Consider the following 15591-nt stretch of genomic DNA (forward strand, 5'->3'; position numbering starts at 1 on the left):
GGCGATTGCGAAGCACTCACCGGTCAATACACATAGCGTTCGTTTGGGGTCAGCTGTTCGTGATTATGTTTACCAACGACCAGAGGCAGGCCGAGCGCACTGGAAGATATGGCACCCCCAGGTCTCAATACCTTCAGGTTTTTATCCCTCTCTCTCTAATTCAATATACCTACGGATTCCACTTTGCTACTATTAATGCCCAAATCAATGCAATCGAATACCCAAGATGTTAGATCAGATAGAGGCTTGGGTGATAACCAGGATCATAGCAATTACTATCTCATTATAGTGCGTCCAGGTTATGCTTGAGATTCTCGAATTAGAATAGCTAGAAACCAATATATCTAGATTTATTTGCGTGTAAGAATGGTTTGATTGATTAACATAGTCCATCTTGCTGTCTTTGATATTTACATTGTACGCATGACTATCAAAGTCATTATTATTATCTTCTTCCCTTTAGTTGCTGTATTTTACTTTATCACAACTCACTACTTTAGTATTTCGTGGCAGGATCTTGTAAATGAGTTCCAGAAGGCAACAAATGAAGGTAAATTTTGCTAATGCTCTTTAACAGTTCGTGCTCTCTCTCTCTTTTGCAAGGTAATGTTTTTTCCCCCTTTTCTGCTTTTTTTGATTCAGAAAGTTACAATTTACAAATTACTTATTGATAGAGAATGCTTTTGCTTGGATTTCACTCAGATCAAAATAGTTACAAATTATGTGAAAGCCTTCTTCCATTTATGTGTTTGTTTTCTGCTCCCCTCCCTCTTCATTCAAGTAGAATGAGTTGAATTATGTAGTTGTATTCATGTTTCGTTTCATTTGATCTAATATGATATGCTTCTAGCTTTTAATGTGCCTGTGTTGATGAATAGCATGGTATAGAATTTTTTGTGGCATATATGTTCTCCATGTATATTCGCCTCAGTAGGAAATCTTATTTTTGCAATAGCCTAGCTACAGAAGTCATAGGAAGTTCAATGTGATACTGTGAAAACTTTGGCGAGGCATAGTAGAAGGCCATGCTGGCTTGGCTGAGAGCCAATCTTGCCTCTGCAGTGTCAATTGCCATGTCAACAGATGAAACATTCACTCCCATGGGCTGGAAAATAAGTCCTTGCTCCATGTACCTGTTATATTACCTTTTTAAACCTAATTTCATTGTGAAAGAGCTATATAGGTTGGGAGGGCAAATCCGATATCCAAAATTTGACAGAAAATCTATTGTTACTTCTTTATGTTTACTGCAGGAGTAACACTGTTGTTCTTCATAAGTTAAGAATGATGTTTTATTTGAGTTTCAGATTAGTTCTGTGTACTCTGCTACATAAGACTACTGGATGAAAGCATATAACTGAAGTACTATGTGACATATTGGCATATTGACATCACTAATGGATATGATGATGTATGCCTTCAGTTCTTATTGCGTTCTTGCGAATTGATGAATTTGTCGTATATTAGATGTGGTTGATGATTTGAAAGCCTTGTTCATGATTGTTTCTTTCCTGCCGGCTGTTGTACAGTTCCTGTCATTCTTAGAATCATCACAATTTAGAACTTGTTGAACTGAATGTTATTTGAGCTTATGCACTTCTATGTTTTTTCAACTTATATAATAGAATCAAAAGAGAGAATTGTGGCAAACTTGGCAAACTTTGCATATGATCCTTACAATTTTGCATTTCTGCGCCAGGTACCAAACTGTTTCAAGTTATGTGGATATTGAACTTGTATTTCTTTTCCGTCCAAATTTAATATGTATATATACCTATACTGTGTAATCAGCTAAATGTTTTGGAGTTGTTCCTGGACTGCATAACCGAACCAAATGAAAAACTCATCGAATTTGGCATTGGTGGAATATGTAATTCATGTGCTGGTGAGGAACACAATTGCATTATTATGTTCATCTCTTTCATGCATCTTTCATTTCAATATAGTGATAAAAACTTTATGTTCATGTGTAATTTCAAGAATGTAGATCAGTAGTAATTGTTTCTATCGTATTGAAGAGAAGAAAAATATGAATATTAGATGGCAATAGATCCAGATTATCATACTTGGGTATGTTCTTTGCATATATTTTGCTTTCTTTGATATGAGATGACATTGTACTTACTGCACTGCAGACCCAGCAAACGCTGCAATTATTATTCAGTCTGGTGGAATTCCACTGACCATACAATGCTTATCTAGTCCAGTTAAAAATACTGTAAGTATGTTGAACTGATAAAATGTATAATGTCCATTTTAACTTGTCATGAATAAAGAAGGCAAATGAAACTTTAATTTTGTACTTGACAAGCCACTTGCAGAAGAATCATTTCCTTCTTTTTCATGGATGCCAAGTGTAGATGATTGTAATGTTCAAATATGATATAATTTGGGACCAACTGCATCTTTTACTTTGGGTCTTCACCAAGGATTTCAAGAGCAGATTCTCAGATATTCTCTAGGAAGTTGACCTTGCATAGATTATTTAACTAGTGGCTAACTGTTATGCCAGGTAAATTATGCACTCGGGGCACTGTACTTTCTATGCAATTCTTCTTTGAAGAAAGAGATTCTGAAACCCGAAATTCTCAGAGTCATCAGAGAATATGCTGCAGCTGAATCTGTTAATGTGAGCTTCAGCAATCTTGCAAAAGCTTTTTTGGACAAGCATGTGAACCAGTGAGGTGAACCAGTTTATCCAAAGGGTGTGTCTTCTAACATGAAATGCGCTATTATCTACTTCATTATTACGCATCTTTTAAGTTTTTCTTGACCTTTTTCATTATCGTACCCTGTTTCAGGCCACAACTGTGGTTGGCATATTTATTGCAACCTCTCTGACATATAAATTATCAGAATCAAGCCGAAGGAATGTAGATGGGTTGCGAGTTGCTTGTAATTCTTACATGAGATCCGGTAATTGAGCAAGCCCCTTTTGTCTTCTATCATATTCAGGTTAATATCTCAATGAGGAGGTAGATACTCAGAAAGTGGCTCTGCTTATCATGTTAGTCAAAGCATCTTCGACATGTAGAATTTTGATATTCCATGCAGCTCAAATATTCTTGCACTGCGTGACTAATGTTTGGCGAGAGGATGGATATATTTGGATTCATTTTATCTTAAATTAATTGACAGATAATATGAAGAATGAGCTGGTCGAGTGTCGCATATCGTAATATCCTAAAAGGTTTGGTGCAATAGAAGTGAATTTTGCAAAACTGCTCCTACCTCGCCATTTTATTAGGAAAACAGGCTCTAGTTGACATATAAATTAGATGACATAAACTCACTTCTACCAAAACTAAATTTTAATGTAAATTAATATCATATAAAGATGAGGATATGTTACAAGTTTGTTACATTTTAATGACTACTAACTAAGGCCCCGTCTCGTTGGTGTACAAGCCTTTAAGAATGAATAAGGATTTTATGCATATTTTGATAATAATTGTAGTATAGTAATTTAATGAGATAGAAAAGTGTAATGTTATGATGTAAATAAGAAAGAATTAATTCGTAAATAATAAAAGTTTATGCACCAGTCAAACAAGAAATAAAATAGTGGATATCTAATGGAAGTGATATTTCAGATATATTTTTATATTTAGAAAGTCGTAAGATAAATAAAAGGATTTTAAAATAATAATAATAATTTAGGAGGTTTTGGTGTAATCTTTTCGAAAATAAATATGTAAGTTTGATGAATAAAATTTCCATTAGTGGATACATTTGGGGAGGAGCTTTTTTGGAACAACGACAGTGGGACCACCTTGATCTTTACTGTGCCTGGTGGGGAGGTGGGGCCCCGTTTCTTCCGTATTGGTGCTTCTTTTTTCGGGTGCCACTAGCCTATCGCAACGCTTTCTCCTTTAGGGTGGGGTCTCCTCTTCCTAATCTTTGGATTATCACATCACCCTGCGCAAACGCTAATCAAAGATCCGATCCAATCATGTCATCACACGCCACGTAACAGCTCTCTCCAAATCCTCGACGTTTTGCGTTTCCACTGCTCCAAATGAACCTCTCCAGTGTTCATTATCACACCGGATCTCCTCACATTCTCATTCCTACACTGCCCTCACCTATTTCTTCCTGAGCTTTCACTTCCTTTGATAATATTCTCCAACGGTGGGGGTATTATGGTAATATAGAGCTCCGAATATTATGAAGACTCCACGTCGCCAAGAGAAAGAAAAGCCAAGCTAGTCTCCAAATTCTTACTTTGCCCTCCCTCTTTCAATAATTCTCAAAACTCATCTCCTTACGGTCGCCTCTCTCCTCGATTTTCCGGCACGATCGGAGGCGATCGCCCTTTCACGGCACGAATCTCTAATCGTCACGACATTACCCATCTCTCGCGCTCCAAGATGGTGTCGGCCAATCGCGAAATGGCAGTTTATTGCTTCGACACGCTCGTCGCCCACTACAACAGCGAGGAGCCGTCCCCCCCGGCCTTCGAAGGCGGCCAGCAGTGAGAATCGTGTCGCTTAATCTTGTTTCTGTTTTGCTTCGATTAATGCTTGTTGCCTTTTGACTGGATACAAGGGAATTTTTTTAGGGCTTTGGATGGTTTCTTCTTAATTTGATATGCATCTTCTTGTTTGTTTTTTTTTTTCTGTTGTTGTTATTTTTCGTTCTGCGATTAATGCATGTTGCTTGAATATGTTTGCTATTTTTCTTCTTATTTGGAGTGGTGGTAGGATTATTTTGTGCTTTAAATTTATTTGTTTTCCTTTTTGGGTCTATTGATGCTTCTCTTATTGCATATCTCCCGTTTGGATGCTCCTAAAGAGTATAGTTCTTATCCTTCCCCCCCACTCCCCACCCCCCCTCTTTTTTTCTTATTTGTGCGCAATGATTTCATGATAAATTTTCTCTTCGGAAGAACCCCTTGTCCAGGTACACATGCATATATTAATTTGAGGCTTTATTTCTACATTTAGTAATTATACTTTCTTCGCAGGTGAGTTAGATTATTTATCTTGTAAATTTGCTTCTCTATTTGAAGCTGTATCTCTCATTTATGAATTAATTTCATATATATTGTTGATTTCAGCCCACTGTTTGTCACTTGGAAGAAAGCTATGAATGGCGCCGAGCCACGTCTACGTGGCTGCATAGGAACTTTAGAAGCCCGTTGCTTGATCAATGGCTTTAGGGATTATGCATTAACTAGGTAAATTCTCTCAAATTTGCATGTTTTGACAGGTTTGTGAACAGTTGTTACTCACTTCTATCAAGAACCATGATTATAAGTTATTGAAATCATCAATAGATAATGTCATCGCTGGTATGATTATATATTTTCTATGAAATTGAAAAGTTTCTTTCTTTCCGCTCTGTTTATCTGGGGGGATACACAAACATATGTCACAATATGCTAATTTATTTTCTCTATAAGTTCTCTTGTGGTTGCCCACATTTTCTACTTCACGTTTCTAATTTTGAACTTGCAAATGACTTTTCTTTTGAGAATCAAGTGTTGTAAATGTGCAACCATCACAAAAGAAGTTGCAGTGTGATATCTGTGGTGTTATATGCAGGACTTCATCTAAACATTATTCTTTCTTGTTGCACTTTCAGTGCTCTGAGGGACCGTCGGTTTCCCCCAATACAGGCTAAGGAATTACCGTACTTGGAATGCACAGTGTCTATACTTGCTGATTATGAAACTGCTCTCCATTACCTTGATTGGGAGGTTAGCTGCTGCTCTTCATACTCCAGTCAGTCTCTTTTTATATATTAAAGGCTGTGCTGCTCTTGTTTGCTTCACAATGAAATCATGCAAGTAAAACTTGGTTCCAGATGTCATGCTAACTGGATGCGTGTATAGTTAATGTCCTTGAGGGGAATTTAACCCTACAGAGATACTAAAATGAATCCTCTTGCTGATTTCATGTTGTCCAATTAATGTAACGTTAATTACTTCTTTCTAATCTTGTTGTCTTACACTGTTTTGCCATCTCCTGCTAGTTTAGTTAGCAGTAAAGACATGCATACTGTCTTATATATGCTTTCAGGCCACCCAATGTTTCCATATTTTGTTAGTGACAGCACAAAAGATGAGGTTCTAACAGGGAAAACAGGATTTAATGAGAAGTAGGCAAGTTTGCAGCAAATGTCTCTGCAATTTTAGACTTGAGTAAGATATAGCCAAACTTGAGTGTCAGTCAATTTACTTTTAATCCCCAGGTATTTTACTTTTTGTAAAGGTTCACCTAAGTTTTTCTGTGTTGCTTTAAAAACATATATTTTTCTTATATCATCTGACTTTTTGTTGGCTTAGCTAAATACTGTTATTTTGAGTACTTTCTAGTGAGAATCATTGTTCTATCATGCAGGTTGGGAAGCATGGCTTAATTATTGAATTTACTGACCCTACTTATAGCACAAGGCGTAGTGCAACTTACTTACCCGAGGTTGCTGCCCATGAAGGTAATACCCATATAACAATTTTCTTAGTTTTCTTAATGTTCTTATTATGTCTGCCGTAATAACAGACTGTTTGGCATCATTTGTTCTCTTAGAAAATGTGTTTAGTTGATAAAAAGTGAAGAAAAGGAAGTGATTTTGGTAAGCGGTGGTTAGATCACTAAAAAGTAGGGGAATAAAATACTCACACTTTTAAGAACTTCTCTAATTTTAATGTGTGGGTGTAAAAGATAAATTAAAGAAGTGACGCCTTTACCTACAAAAGATAGCCTTATTTTTTTAAACTTTATTTCTTAAAAATAGAGAATTACTTAGTTGATGTGAAACATTTCATTGAACTTTACTTTGTAAAACATATCCTAAATGAAAATTTTAGAGAAGTCACAGCTTATATGTGTTTCATAAAGATTAGATGTGTTTATTGAAAATAGATAATTATGATATTTAATAATGACATGTAATATAGAATGTTGGAATGAGTCAAAATCAAGAAAGCTGGTGGTTTTTAGGGAAATAAAGAAACTCACTTTTCCAGTCCATTTTTCCTTTTCAAATACCGTGAGAACTTCCCAAGGTGAAAATTGAATTTGACTAAACCTCTTAAGTCTTCCAGTGTTTCCAGGTTCTATGTAATTGCGGCCTGAGTAACCAGGTTTTCCGATCGTCTGGCCTATTTTTTGCAATAATAGGATCGAATAACACAAGCAATGAAATGGGAATAAGTGTGACTCCTGTTGATTTCATTATATGCCTGGCTCCTTCACAATAAGCTGCTTGGAGATTTTTATCCTCTAGATTACAGAACATAAGCTCTGAATAGGATTGGGAAGGGTGCTGCAGGCTGTAGCATCATCCGATTGTGGAATATTTTGTATCAATTTCTTTGTTCACAGACTCATTTGCTTTTCTGCTGCATAATTCCAACCAGGCTGGACTCAGATGGAAACAATTGACTCATTGATGAGGAAAGCGGGTTACAATGGTGCCATTAGTGAGTCACTGAGGAAGAAGCTACGCGTCACCCGCTATCAAAGCACTCTTTACACAATGCATTACAGCGACTATGCATCTTATGTCAAGACAACCAGAGGTGCAGAACTTACAGTTAACGGGACCCCTATAATTAATGGGTTCAAACCCAACAATTGATTTACTTGTAGCAGCGTTGTTGTTTAAGCTGTTCAGGTACTTGGTGAGAATTTGTTTTGAATTCCACCGATCATTTATCCGCTATCATTTATCTCAATGTATTTCTCAGGAACAAAACCGGGAAGCTGATAACCTTCCCACAATAACTCTAATATTAAGGATCAAATTGTAATTTAAGCTGTATTATTTTAAGACCGACATATTGTGCTTCTAATTTCGTAGATAACGAGCCCGCGTTGTCCAGTCATCATATGCAACCGCCCTTACAATGGCGTACGAATACGATACCTGCTGCTGCTGCTGAATATATAGGGCGGATTGCAAGTGCGTGCTGTTGGCGATCCAGAATGGTCTACCTCCATACTCCATTTGGGAAACTCGCAGGCACAGGAATCCATCAACAAAACTTCCCTTCCATATGGATCGTTTATCAGATCGGTATATATTCATTGTAGTCTTGTTATAGGGTGGGGGGCTTATTGTCTGGGGTATATAATAATTTTAAACCCAACAGACCTTAAATTTATATAAGGGTAAATATTTTTTAAGATATCTAAGTTTATGCACGTTTCGTAAGAAAAGTAGTGTAATAATTTTAGAGTTATGCATCACAAATATATATATATACACATTTCTAGAGAGAGATTATATTTCAACCAAAGTCTATCTTTCTTGTCTAATATTTGGCTGCCAATAAGAAATATTTAATCCGATATATCAAAAATAAAAATGTTTGATCAAGTTTTAATCTCGTGATTACTAATTTATGAATTTGAATTGAATTAATTTAAGCCTAAATCAAGCTTGAATTGGATCTTGGATTATCTATATTCATTATAATTAAATCAAATACGTAGCCAAATTTAAATTTATATATTATTTAAATAAATATAAATCGAGCTGATAAGCTGAGTTTGATTAAGTCTATGGTCATGCTTGATTAAACAACTATGCTTTATGTAAAGCACTGCCACAACTATGCTAATATCACTCATCTGTTAATCTCTCCTTAAACATATGCTAAGAGATAGCGTACTCTTTCAGGTTTTAATCCTCTGTTCGCCACCCCACCTTTTTGTAGCACCCTTGCTTATAGGCAGCTTTTTATATATAAAGGTCCGCAACATTAGGATTGAAGATATTACCTGAAGCTTTTCTACTCGCATTCAATAGAAATTGGTGTAAGAAAGATATTACATTGTTTATATATTTTATCTTCGTGATGTACAGAGCAATGCTTCCTTTCCTCCTTATTTTACTTCTTACAGACATTGCAATGGCCATCGGTTCCTCTCCACTGCAGACAAGGAGCAGGTTTCTGGCACACGAGACAGAAACACTGCACCAGATGAAACAATCAGTAGTTGCTCAGACTTTGAACTTGAAGACTATTCAGAAATCAGAAAAAGGTTACGACTTTCGTATTACGTCTTTCAACATATTTTCTTAATCATGCCATGAGGAAAATATTCTACATCCTTATGAATGGCCTGCTTCACTTTGTTCATGTGTTTTTATTTTCTGTTTTCAGACTGCCATTATGTTTACCTTTTCTTCCTCCTCGTAAACAATGCATACACGTATTTTTTTTCCCCTTGTTGCACTTCTTGTAAACTACATTTCTATCAACAAATAGAGCATAGAAATTAGAAACATAATGATGCACCTTGCTACAGTAACTCTCGTGAGAAGTAATGTTGAAGGGAAATTTCCCACAGATGCCTTGGATGGGAGAAATCCCTCAGTGCCACCTATTGCCACCAACAACAACACTTCCAAATCAGATTAGAATAAGCCAACTCTTCTCAGATCATTTTTCTCATTGCCATCAATCCAGATTTATAGAACAAATGATAATTGCTAGCTATAATTGAGACAGACAATAATTTCAGCAATAATTTCAGCTTGTTATAGAGATTTGAAGAGACTAGATAGGGAGAGAGAGATCTTACTGGCCCTTTCTCTGCTGTTAGAGCAAAATCATCAGAATCTCTGAAAGTCAATTTCTGGATGAACTCGGCTGCATCAATGTCATAGCAGTCATCCTCATTAGGATTGATCTTATAGCAGTCATCGTCATTGGGGATAATCTCATAGCAGCTTGGAGGCCATGAAATCAAACTGGCCTTGTGGTTTTGTCTTTGAGAATTCGTGGGAGTTGAAAGGCATGATCGATCGTAACTAATTGTCCTTTTAAGTTCCTTTTTTCAAATATTATATATAGATTAAAAAAGGAGATGTGCGTACCTTGAACAACTTATAAATTGACCAAGCAAACAGGACTTAAGATAGCCATCCTATATTTCTAATCCAACCCCAAGATGGCCCAAGTGGTTTCTGGCTTGCTATCCCTCCTAGAATACCCAGATGTTATGCAATTATCTTTTCTTGATCCTCTAGTTTCATAGACACAGTAAAAACTATAGGAAAGGGAAGAGGAAAAATTGTAGAGATGCATAGAAAAACTAAAAGACAACAATAATTTCAAGACCTGAACCAAGTCTGGTGTGTGCGTGGTGTTTCAGAGTAAATTGTATAATTTTGCCCAATTTAGTAATGTCATTCCGAGACCCTTGGATCCTCACGAATTTTAAGGTGATCCATGCTGCATCAATCTTGTACTCTGTATTAGCTTCACCTATGTTGGTCACCGTTTTTCTAACGGTGATTTGGGTACTGAAGTGCGTGCCGGTGAAGATAATTACCTTTGTTGATTTCTTCACGGAGTTGTCGATCTTGCGGCAAAGCCACTCATCCCACGACAGTACATAAACTATTCGCGGCTGGCCGGAGCTGGTGGTGGTGTTCGGCAAGGAGGAGTTCCGCCAGTTTATTCGATGCTTGAAGCTTAGGAATCTGAAATTGGTGGATTCGAACAATGTAGGTTTGCATGTGGGTGATGCTGCCATGATAGTTGACAATGTTAGTGAACAATGTCGATGAGCAGGATTTGGCTATGAACCGAGAAGGAGATTTGGGTTGGATACAAATAAAAGGAAAGTAAAAGCAATTATATATATATATTTTGATCATTCATGAGCTTAAAGATTAGATATAGGTTGAATAAAGAGCCAATCTTCCCTAGATATAGAGACATTTAGGCTTCACCAAGCTTTTAGCTGCCGAGTCTAAGCTTCAAATCATATGCGTTGCCGAATAATTACTCCGAACCAAACGCCGCCGTTACTTGCTCCAAATCATCGCGCTGCCAAACTAACCGCACTGCTGAGCCATCAATCGAATCAAATTAAGCCACGAAACCACTAAATAATTTCTCTATAATATTATTTAGAGTTGGAGATTACTTTGATCATGAGAAAGGTACCTACCAACTCTATTATAGTTAATAAATGAATAAGTAGGTATAATATATTTAGACTTAATATCATCCGTAACTTATACCGGAAATAAACTATAACGTTATGTATGCGTTTTAAGCGAGCTCGTGCTATATTTAGTGTTTTGACGCATTATGATGCAAATGCAACTTGTTACGTACTGAGATCACGTCAAAGTCGCCATGCAATTTGATACGTAATACACTGACGAAGTGAAGCATCCAAGCTTTCTCATATATACTATATTTCCACTGATAAGAAGAATAGATTCATATACCCTGCCTTAGACAACGGCAGCGGCACCAAAAACATATTTTTAAGGAAAGGTGAGATTTATTACAAGTCAAACAGCGGGAGAGTAACAATTTCCCTCCCAAGTTTCTCAGAGGAAGGTGACAGCGATTGGGCTCCTCACGTAGTATTTCCCAGAGACCCAAGCAAATTGCCCTTCCGAGATTTGGCCTTTCTTTCCAGCAGCGGCGCCTCCCTTCATGCTTATTGTGACTTCGAAGCTCTTCTTTTCATCTATTTGGGAGAACTTTAGCATAGGAGGATCGACATTAATATGTGTTCCATCGGGCTCATCAAAGTCAACCGTGTACTCTGTATCTGCATCCCCTACGTTTGTCACCGTTCGATTAACGGTGACTTGAGTCGAAGTAGAGCTCAGATACACTGACACCGAAGGATAGTTCAGTTGCTCTGGTTTGATGGCATGGACCTTTGAACAGCTTACTGTGCCTTGGGCGACTGCAGAGACTTGGTTGTCCGTGTAGCCCAGACCACATAGGTAATGTATGTAGTCATAGTGACGGAGGTCATAGACGAGGCCCGGATCATTTGCCGCCAATGGGTCGACGTGCCCAGAACCCATGGCGAACACGCTGGCCGCGACGTCTGCGGGCTTCGAATCATCGCCGATCGGGTTCCCGTCACGATCTACCTTGTACGCTGTTGTCATGATTGCCGACTTAACCATGGCAGGAGACCAACCCGGATGGTTGTTCCTTAACATGGCCACGATGCCAGCTACGTGAGGGGTAGCCATGGAGGTGCCACTCTCAAAATTGAAAGTTTTGGATGTAGCAAGGAGATTAGCGTCAGGTCCGACCTCAAACGGCCACGCGGCTAAGACATTGACGCCGGGCGCGATGACGTCGGGCTTTATGATGTTGCCGTTCATCAGGCTCGGGCCTCGGGACGAGAAGTAGGCAACGGAGGGCGAAGGGCGAACGTCGAACTTGTCGCCTTCGAAGATGATCGCTGCGGTACTGGCATTCGGCACGGAGTTGAAGTACGTTATGATCTTCCACGCATCGCTGAAGCTGACGTGCGCCGTTGGGATGACATGCGGCTCGGAGAAAGTCGTGTTTCCCATCCACGGCTGGTTCATCAGTATCATGCCGGCGCCACCCGCCGCCTTGACGACCTTACCTTTTTCGATATTCGTGATGTGGCCTACCCCGCACAGCACGATCTTCCCTTTGACATCAAAGGTGTCCATGGAGCCGTTCTTGCAATTTAAGGTCTCCTGGGTTTTAAGAACGCCTGGATACACCAAGGGCAGCTGAGTAGAATTGAATTCTTCCGGTTGGTAGGCTGTTTCACCGTAGAACACCTCCCCGTTTCCGAGCCTCACTGTTGCCCTTATCCTTCTGTCCGTCGTGCTCGCTCCGACGGTTAATATCCACGGGGCGTCGTTGGCGATGATGCTCGTGAAAGGGCCATCGTTCGCCGCTGCGGCGACTGGAACGATCCCTTTCGTGATGGCAGCGTATGATCCTACGGCAATGCTGTTATTCCACATTGCTAAGCTTACCGAACCAAGGGACATGGAGAGCACGTCGACGTGATTACGGATGGCTTCCTCGAGGCCTTTAAGTGTATCACCACCGACGGCGGCGACTGACAATTTGCCACCCTTGACGTTGTGTAACACTTTGTAGATTGCAAGGTGAGCTTTTGGTGCAACTCCGGAGGCAGTGCCCTTTGCTTGGCCAAGAACATCGGCATCATCGACAAAATTCCCTGCGGCAGTGCTCGCGGTGTGAGTGCCGTGTCCGTGCTTGTCCTCCGGCGAGACAGTTCTCCCGTGCTTGAACGCAACCGCGCCTATGAGCTTGTTGTTGCAGATAGGCTGGCCCCAGTAGCAATTGCCATTCCATTTGGTTGGCGGCGGCGGCACATCGGTATCCCTGAAGGACGGGTGAGTGGACTTAATGCCGGTGTCGATCACCGCGATGATCTGGCCGGCACCGTATTCGGAGTCATACCATGCGCTATCCCATCTGTTAAGCCCTAAGAACTGTGGTGTATAGGTTGTTTGGGGGAAGAGTGTTTCCTCCGGATAGGCCAAGAGAACACCATCCATTGCTCTCATGGCTTCGGCTTCTTGAGCCGTTAATCTTGCGGCGAAGCCACTGATCACATGGCGGTATGCGTAGACCATCCGCGGCTCACCGGAGTCGACGGTGGTGTTAGGCAAGAATGACTTATACCAGTTGATTCGATCTTTGAAGCGGAGGAACCTCACGTTGGTTGGCTTCTGTACGTGAACGATGTAGGTCTGCATTTGGGTGATGTTGCCATGATCGTTGTCAACAATGGATGGGATTTGGCTATGGACGAAGAGGAGATTTGGGTTGGATGCAAATAAAAGGAAAGAAATAAGCAAGTAAAAGGTGGCATCCATAACGACAATGCGATGTAGTTCGAAGTGAGGCACAAACTGGAACGCGGCATCCGACGTCTATTTAAAGAAGGTAAACTTATCGATCGTACCGGCCCACCGGGGAAATTATTCGATCCATTGTGGGCAATGGATGAATTATTGTTGTGGATGCGTTTTAAGCGAGTTCCTGTTATTATTTAGAGTTTTGAAGATTGAGATGCAACATTATATGCTACTTTCTACTGATTACGTCATACACCGGCGAAGGAAGCATCCTATTGTATTATCACGAAGGAAAGAGACATGAGACATCCGATTAAGTATTTGCCACTTCATATTATCTTTGCCATAGGATGCTACCCCCCCCTCTCTCTCCTTTTATATATATATGTCTTTGGCATAGGATGCTACAGTAGGATTTCCAAGAGAGTATTGTATGCCTCTCTCTATATATAGTTCATTTTGAGTCATCATTCACCTTTTCTTTCTTATTACTTCTCTTGGCTTGTGTCGGTGAATCAGCCATCACCAAATGGATAATGTATGTGTGTGTAAGCTAATCAACCCATGCCTACTTATCTACTCTTGGCCGACTTCGGACATCGCCTACCTGGTTTGCTTTCTACGGTAAGAGACCATCAACCATCTGTTCTCTTATTACCGTGTGGTAGTCACCCTTTGGAATTTTGTAAGATCTTAGTTTTGCGAACATATAGTCGGAAGGTCTTTGGCTCTATGAGTGAGATGGGATGACAAATAATGAAAAAGCCTTGCTCCACGAATGCATGGCTATTCTTTTATGGAGCATATGGAAATATAGAAATTGGGTTCACTTTATTAATGATCGAGAAGAAATAAAAAAAGGTTTGGCTGCGTACCTTATCCCTAACTAATGCTTATCATGATCAGTTATATGTTGGGCACATGAAACCAACTCCTATTCCTACTACAACAATGCACTCAGAACCTCCTTCCATGGGGTGTGTAAAGGTAAACTATGTTGGTTCATTCGTGAATAATGCTGTAGATGAAGGGGTTGGTTTCATCGTCCGACAACCTAAGGGAATTGCAACTCTTGCATGGTGCAGATGCGGCCGCTACACATTGTCGATTAGTGCTGTGGCCTCAGCAAAAAGCGAGGCACTGCTTGGCATACATTAAAAGGATTACACCAACCTGTGGATTGAAGTTGACTCTTTTATGCTTGTTAGCATTTTGTAGGGTGGCAAGAAGTATTCCTAATCCTTAATTTTCATTATCGACAATATTAATCTCCTAACTAAAAATTATCAAAATTGTAAAGTTAGTCATACTTACTAGAAAGCTAACCGTGTTGCGGATTGGCTTGCTAACCATGGTAGGAGCTTAGGCTTCAGGTGTACTTGGGATGAAGAATATTTGCTAGAGCTTAGGTATATTTTGGCTTCCCATGCTTCAGAAGACTTTTATAACCATTCGATCAATTTATCTCTTTAAATTATATATATATATATATCAGAAGGTAGTCCCTGTCTCTCTCTATGCACGGATGGCGCACTCCTAGCCGAGACACTTGAAGACATTGTGAGTTTTGTAATCCCTAATGCTAATGTTCAATATTAACTAATTTAACTTTGTTGATCTTCAAGTATATGCTAGTTTGCACGTTTTACTGATTCTGTTTAAATTTTACAATAAGAGATTCTACTTGTTAGACAAGTTTCTAAAAGTTTCAATTTTATTCTAGAAAATAATCCAGTTCATAGTAATTTTCTACCTAATTTTCTTTTTGTAGATACTATTTGAGAGATATTTTAGTGTGCACTTGCCCCTCACCACTTCCTTGTCGGATCTGGCCTTGCTGCCCTTCCCTCTCGGAGGAAGCAAATTAGTTGTTGCGTCTCTCTCCACTTTTTTTCTTTCCCCTTCTATGTGTTATCTGCTGCTGCAACAGTTGAGCCACTATCGCTGAGCTCCCTCACTCATTGGTACCCATCTGCTTGCTTGCTGGCATCACTG

At 39.4% G+C, this 15591-nt stretch overlaps 3 protein-coding genes across 4 annotated transcripts; 2 read left to right on the top strand and 1 right to left on the bottom strand.

Annotated features, from left to right (window-relative positions):
• The first annotated feature begins 3 nt into the window (after window positions 1–3).
• Window positions 4–5179, top strand: LOC140766558 (uncharacterized). Of its 2 annotated transcripts, XR_012105469.1 has the most exons (8): window positions 4–137; window positions 514–550; window positions 1626–1699; window positions 1792–1885; window positions 2136–2218; window positions 2513–2705; window positions 2802–2916; window positions 5060–5179. XR_012105469.1 is itself a non-coding variant. In XM_073105963.1 (7 exons), exons 1-6 carry the CDS (start codon window positions 66–68, stop codon window positions 2681–2683), a joined length of 531 nt encoding a protein of 176 aa, XP_072962064.1. In that variant the 5' UTR covers window positions 4–65; the 3' UTR covers window positions 2684–2705; window positions 2802–3070. The 2 variants fall into 2 exon arrangements, 1 of the variants encoding a protein (XP_072962064.1); XM_073105963.1 differs by lacking the exon at window positions 5060–5179 and having other exon boundaries at window positions 2802–3070.
• Window positions 4190–7761, top strand: LOC140766559 (uncharacterized protein At2g38710-like). The gene is made up of 5 exons (XM_073105964.1): window positions 4190–4474; window positions 5060–5179; window positions 5587–5701; window positions 6345–6438; window positions 7364–7761. The coding sequence occupies exons 1-5, from the start codon at window positions 4371–4373 to the stop codon at window positions 7582–7584; spliced, it is 654 nt and encodes a 217-aa protein (XP_072962065.1). The 5' UTR covers window positions 4190–4370; the 3' UTR covers window positions 7585–7761.
• Window positions 7762–11135: 3374 nt separating this feature from the next.
• Window positions 11136–13666, bottom strand: LOC140766530 (subtilisin-like protease). Its single transcript, XM_073105921.1, has one exon. The coding sequence runs from the start codon at window positions 13612–13614 to the stop codon at window positions 11305–11307; it is 2310 nt and encodes a 769-aa protein (XP_072962022.1). The 5' UTR covers window positions 13615–13666; the 3' UTR covers window positions 11136–11304.
• Between the last annotated feature and the right edge of the window lie 1925 nt (window positions 13667–15591).

The sequence above is a fragment of the Typha angustifolia genome, chromosome 9 (assembly GCF_048772165.1).
Source record: "Typha angustifolia cultivar Huaian chromosome 9, ASM4877216v1, whole genome shotgun sequence".
Classification (NCBI taxonomy): Eukaryota; Viridiplantae; Streptophyta; class Magnoliopsida; order Poales; family Typhaceae; genus Typha; species Typha angustifolia.

Coding starts and splice junctions, on each gene's coding strand:
- LOC140766558 (XM_073105963.1), top strand. CDS start 66: ATGTTTACCAACGACCAGAGGCAGGCCGAGCGCACTGGAAGATATGGC. Junction 1,886..2,135: donor AATATGTAATTCATGTGCTG/GTGAGGAACACA, acceptor ACTGCACTGCAG/ACCCAGCAAACGCTGCAATT. Junction 2,219..2,512: donor CTAGTCCAGTTAAAAATACT/GTAAGTATGTTG, acceptor CTGTTATGCCAG/GTAAATTATGCACTCGGGGC.
- LOC140766530 (XM_073105921.1), bottom strand. CDS start 13,614: ATGGATGCCACCTTTTACTTGCTTATTTCTTTCCTTTTATTTGCATCC.
- LOC140766559 (XM_073105964.1), top strand. CDS start 4,371: ATGGTGTCGGCCAATCGCGAAATGGCAGTTTATTGCTTCGACACGCTC. Junction 5,180..5,586: donor AGGGATTATGCATTAACTAG/GTAAATTCTCTC, acceptor TTGCACTTTCAG/TGCTCTGAGGGACCGTCGGT. Junction 6,439..7,363: donor CGAGGTTGCTGCCCATGAAG/GTAATACCCATA, acceptor AATTCCAACCAG/GCTGGACTCAGATGGAAACA.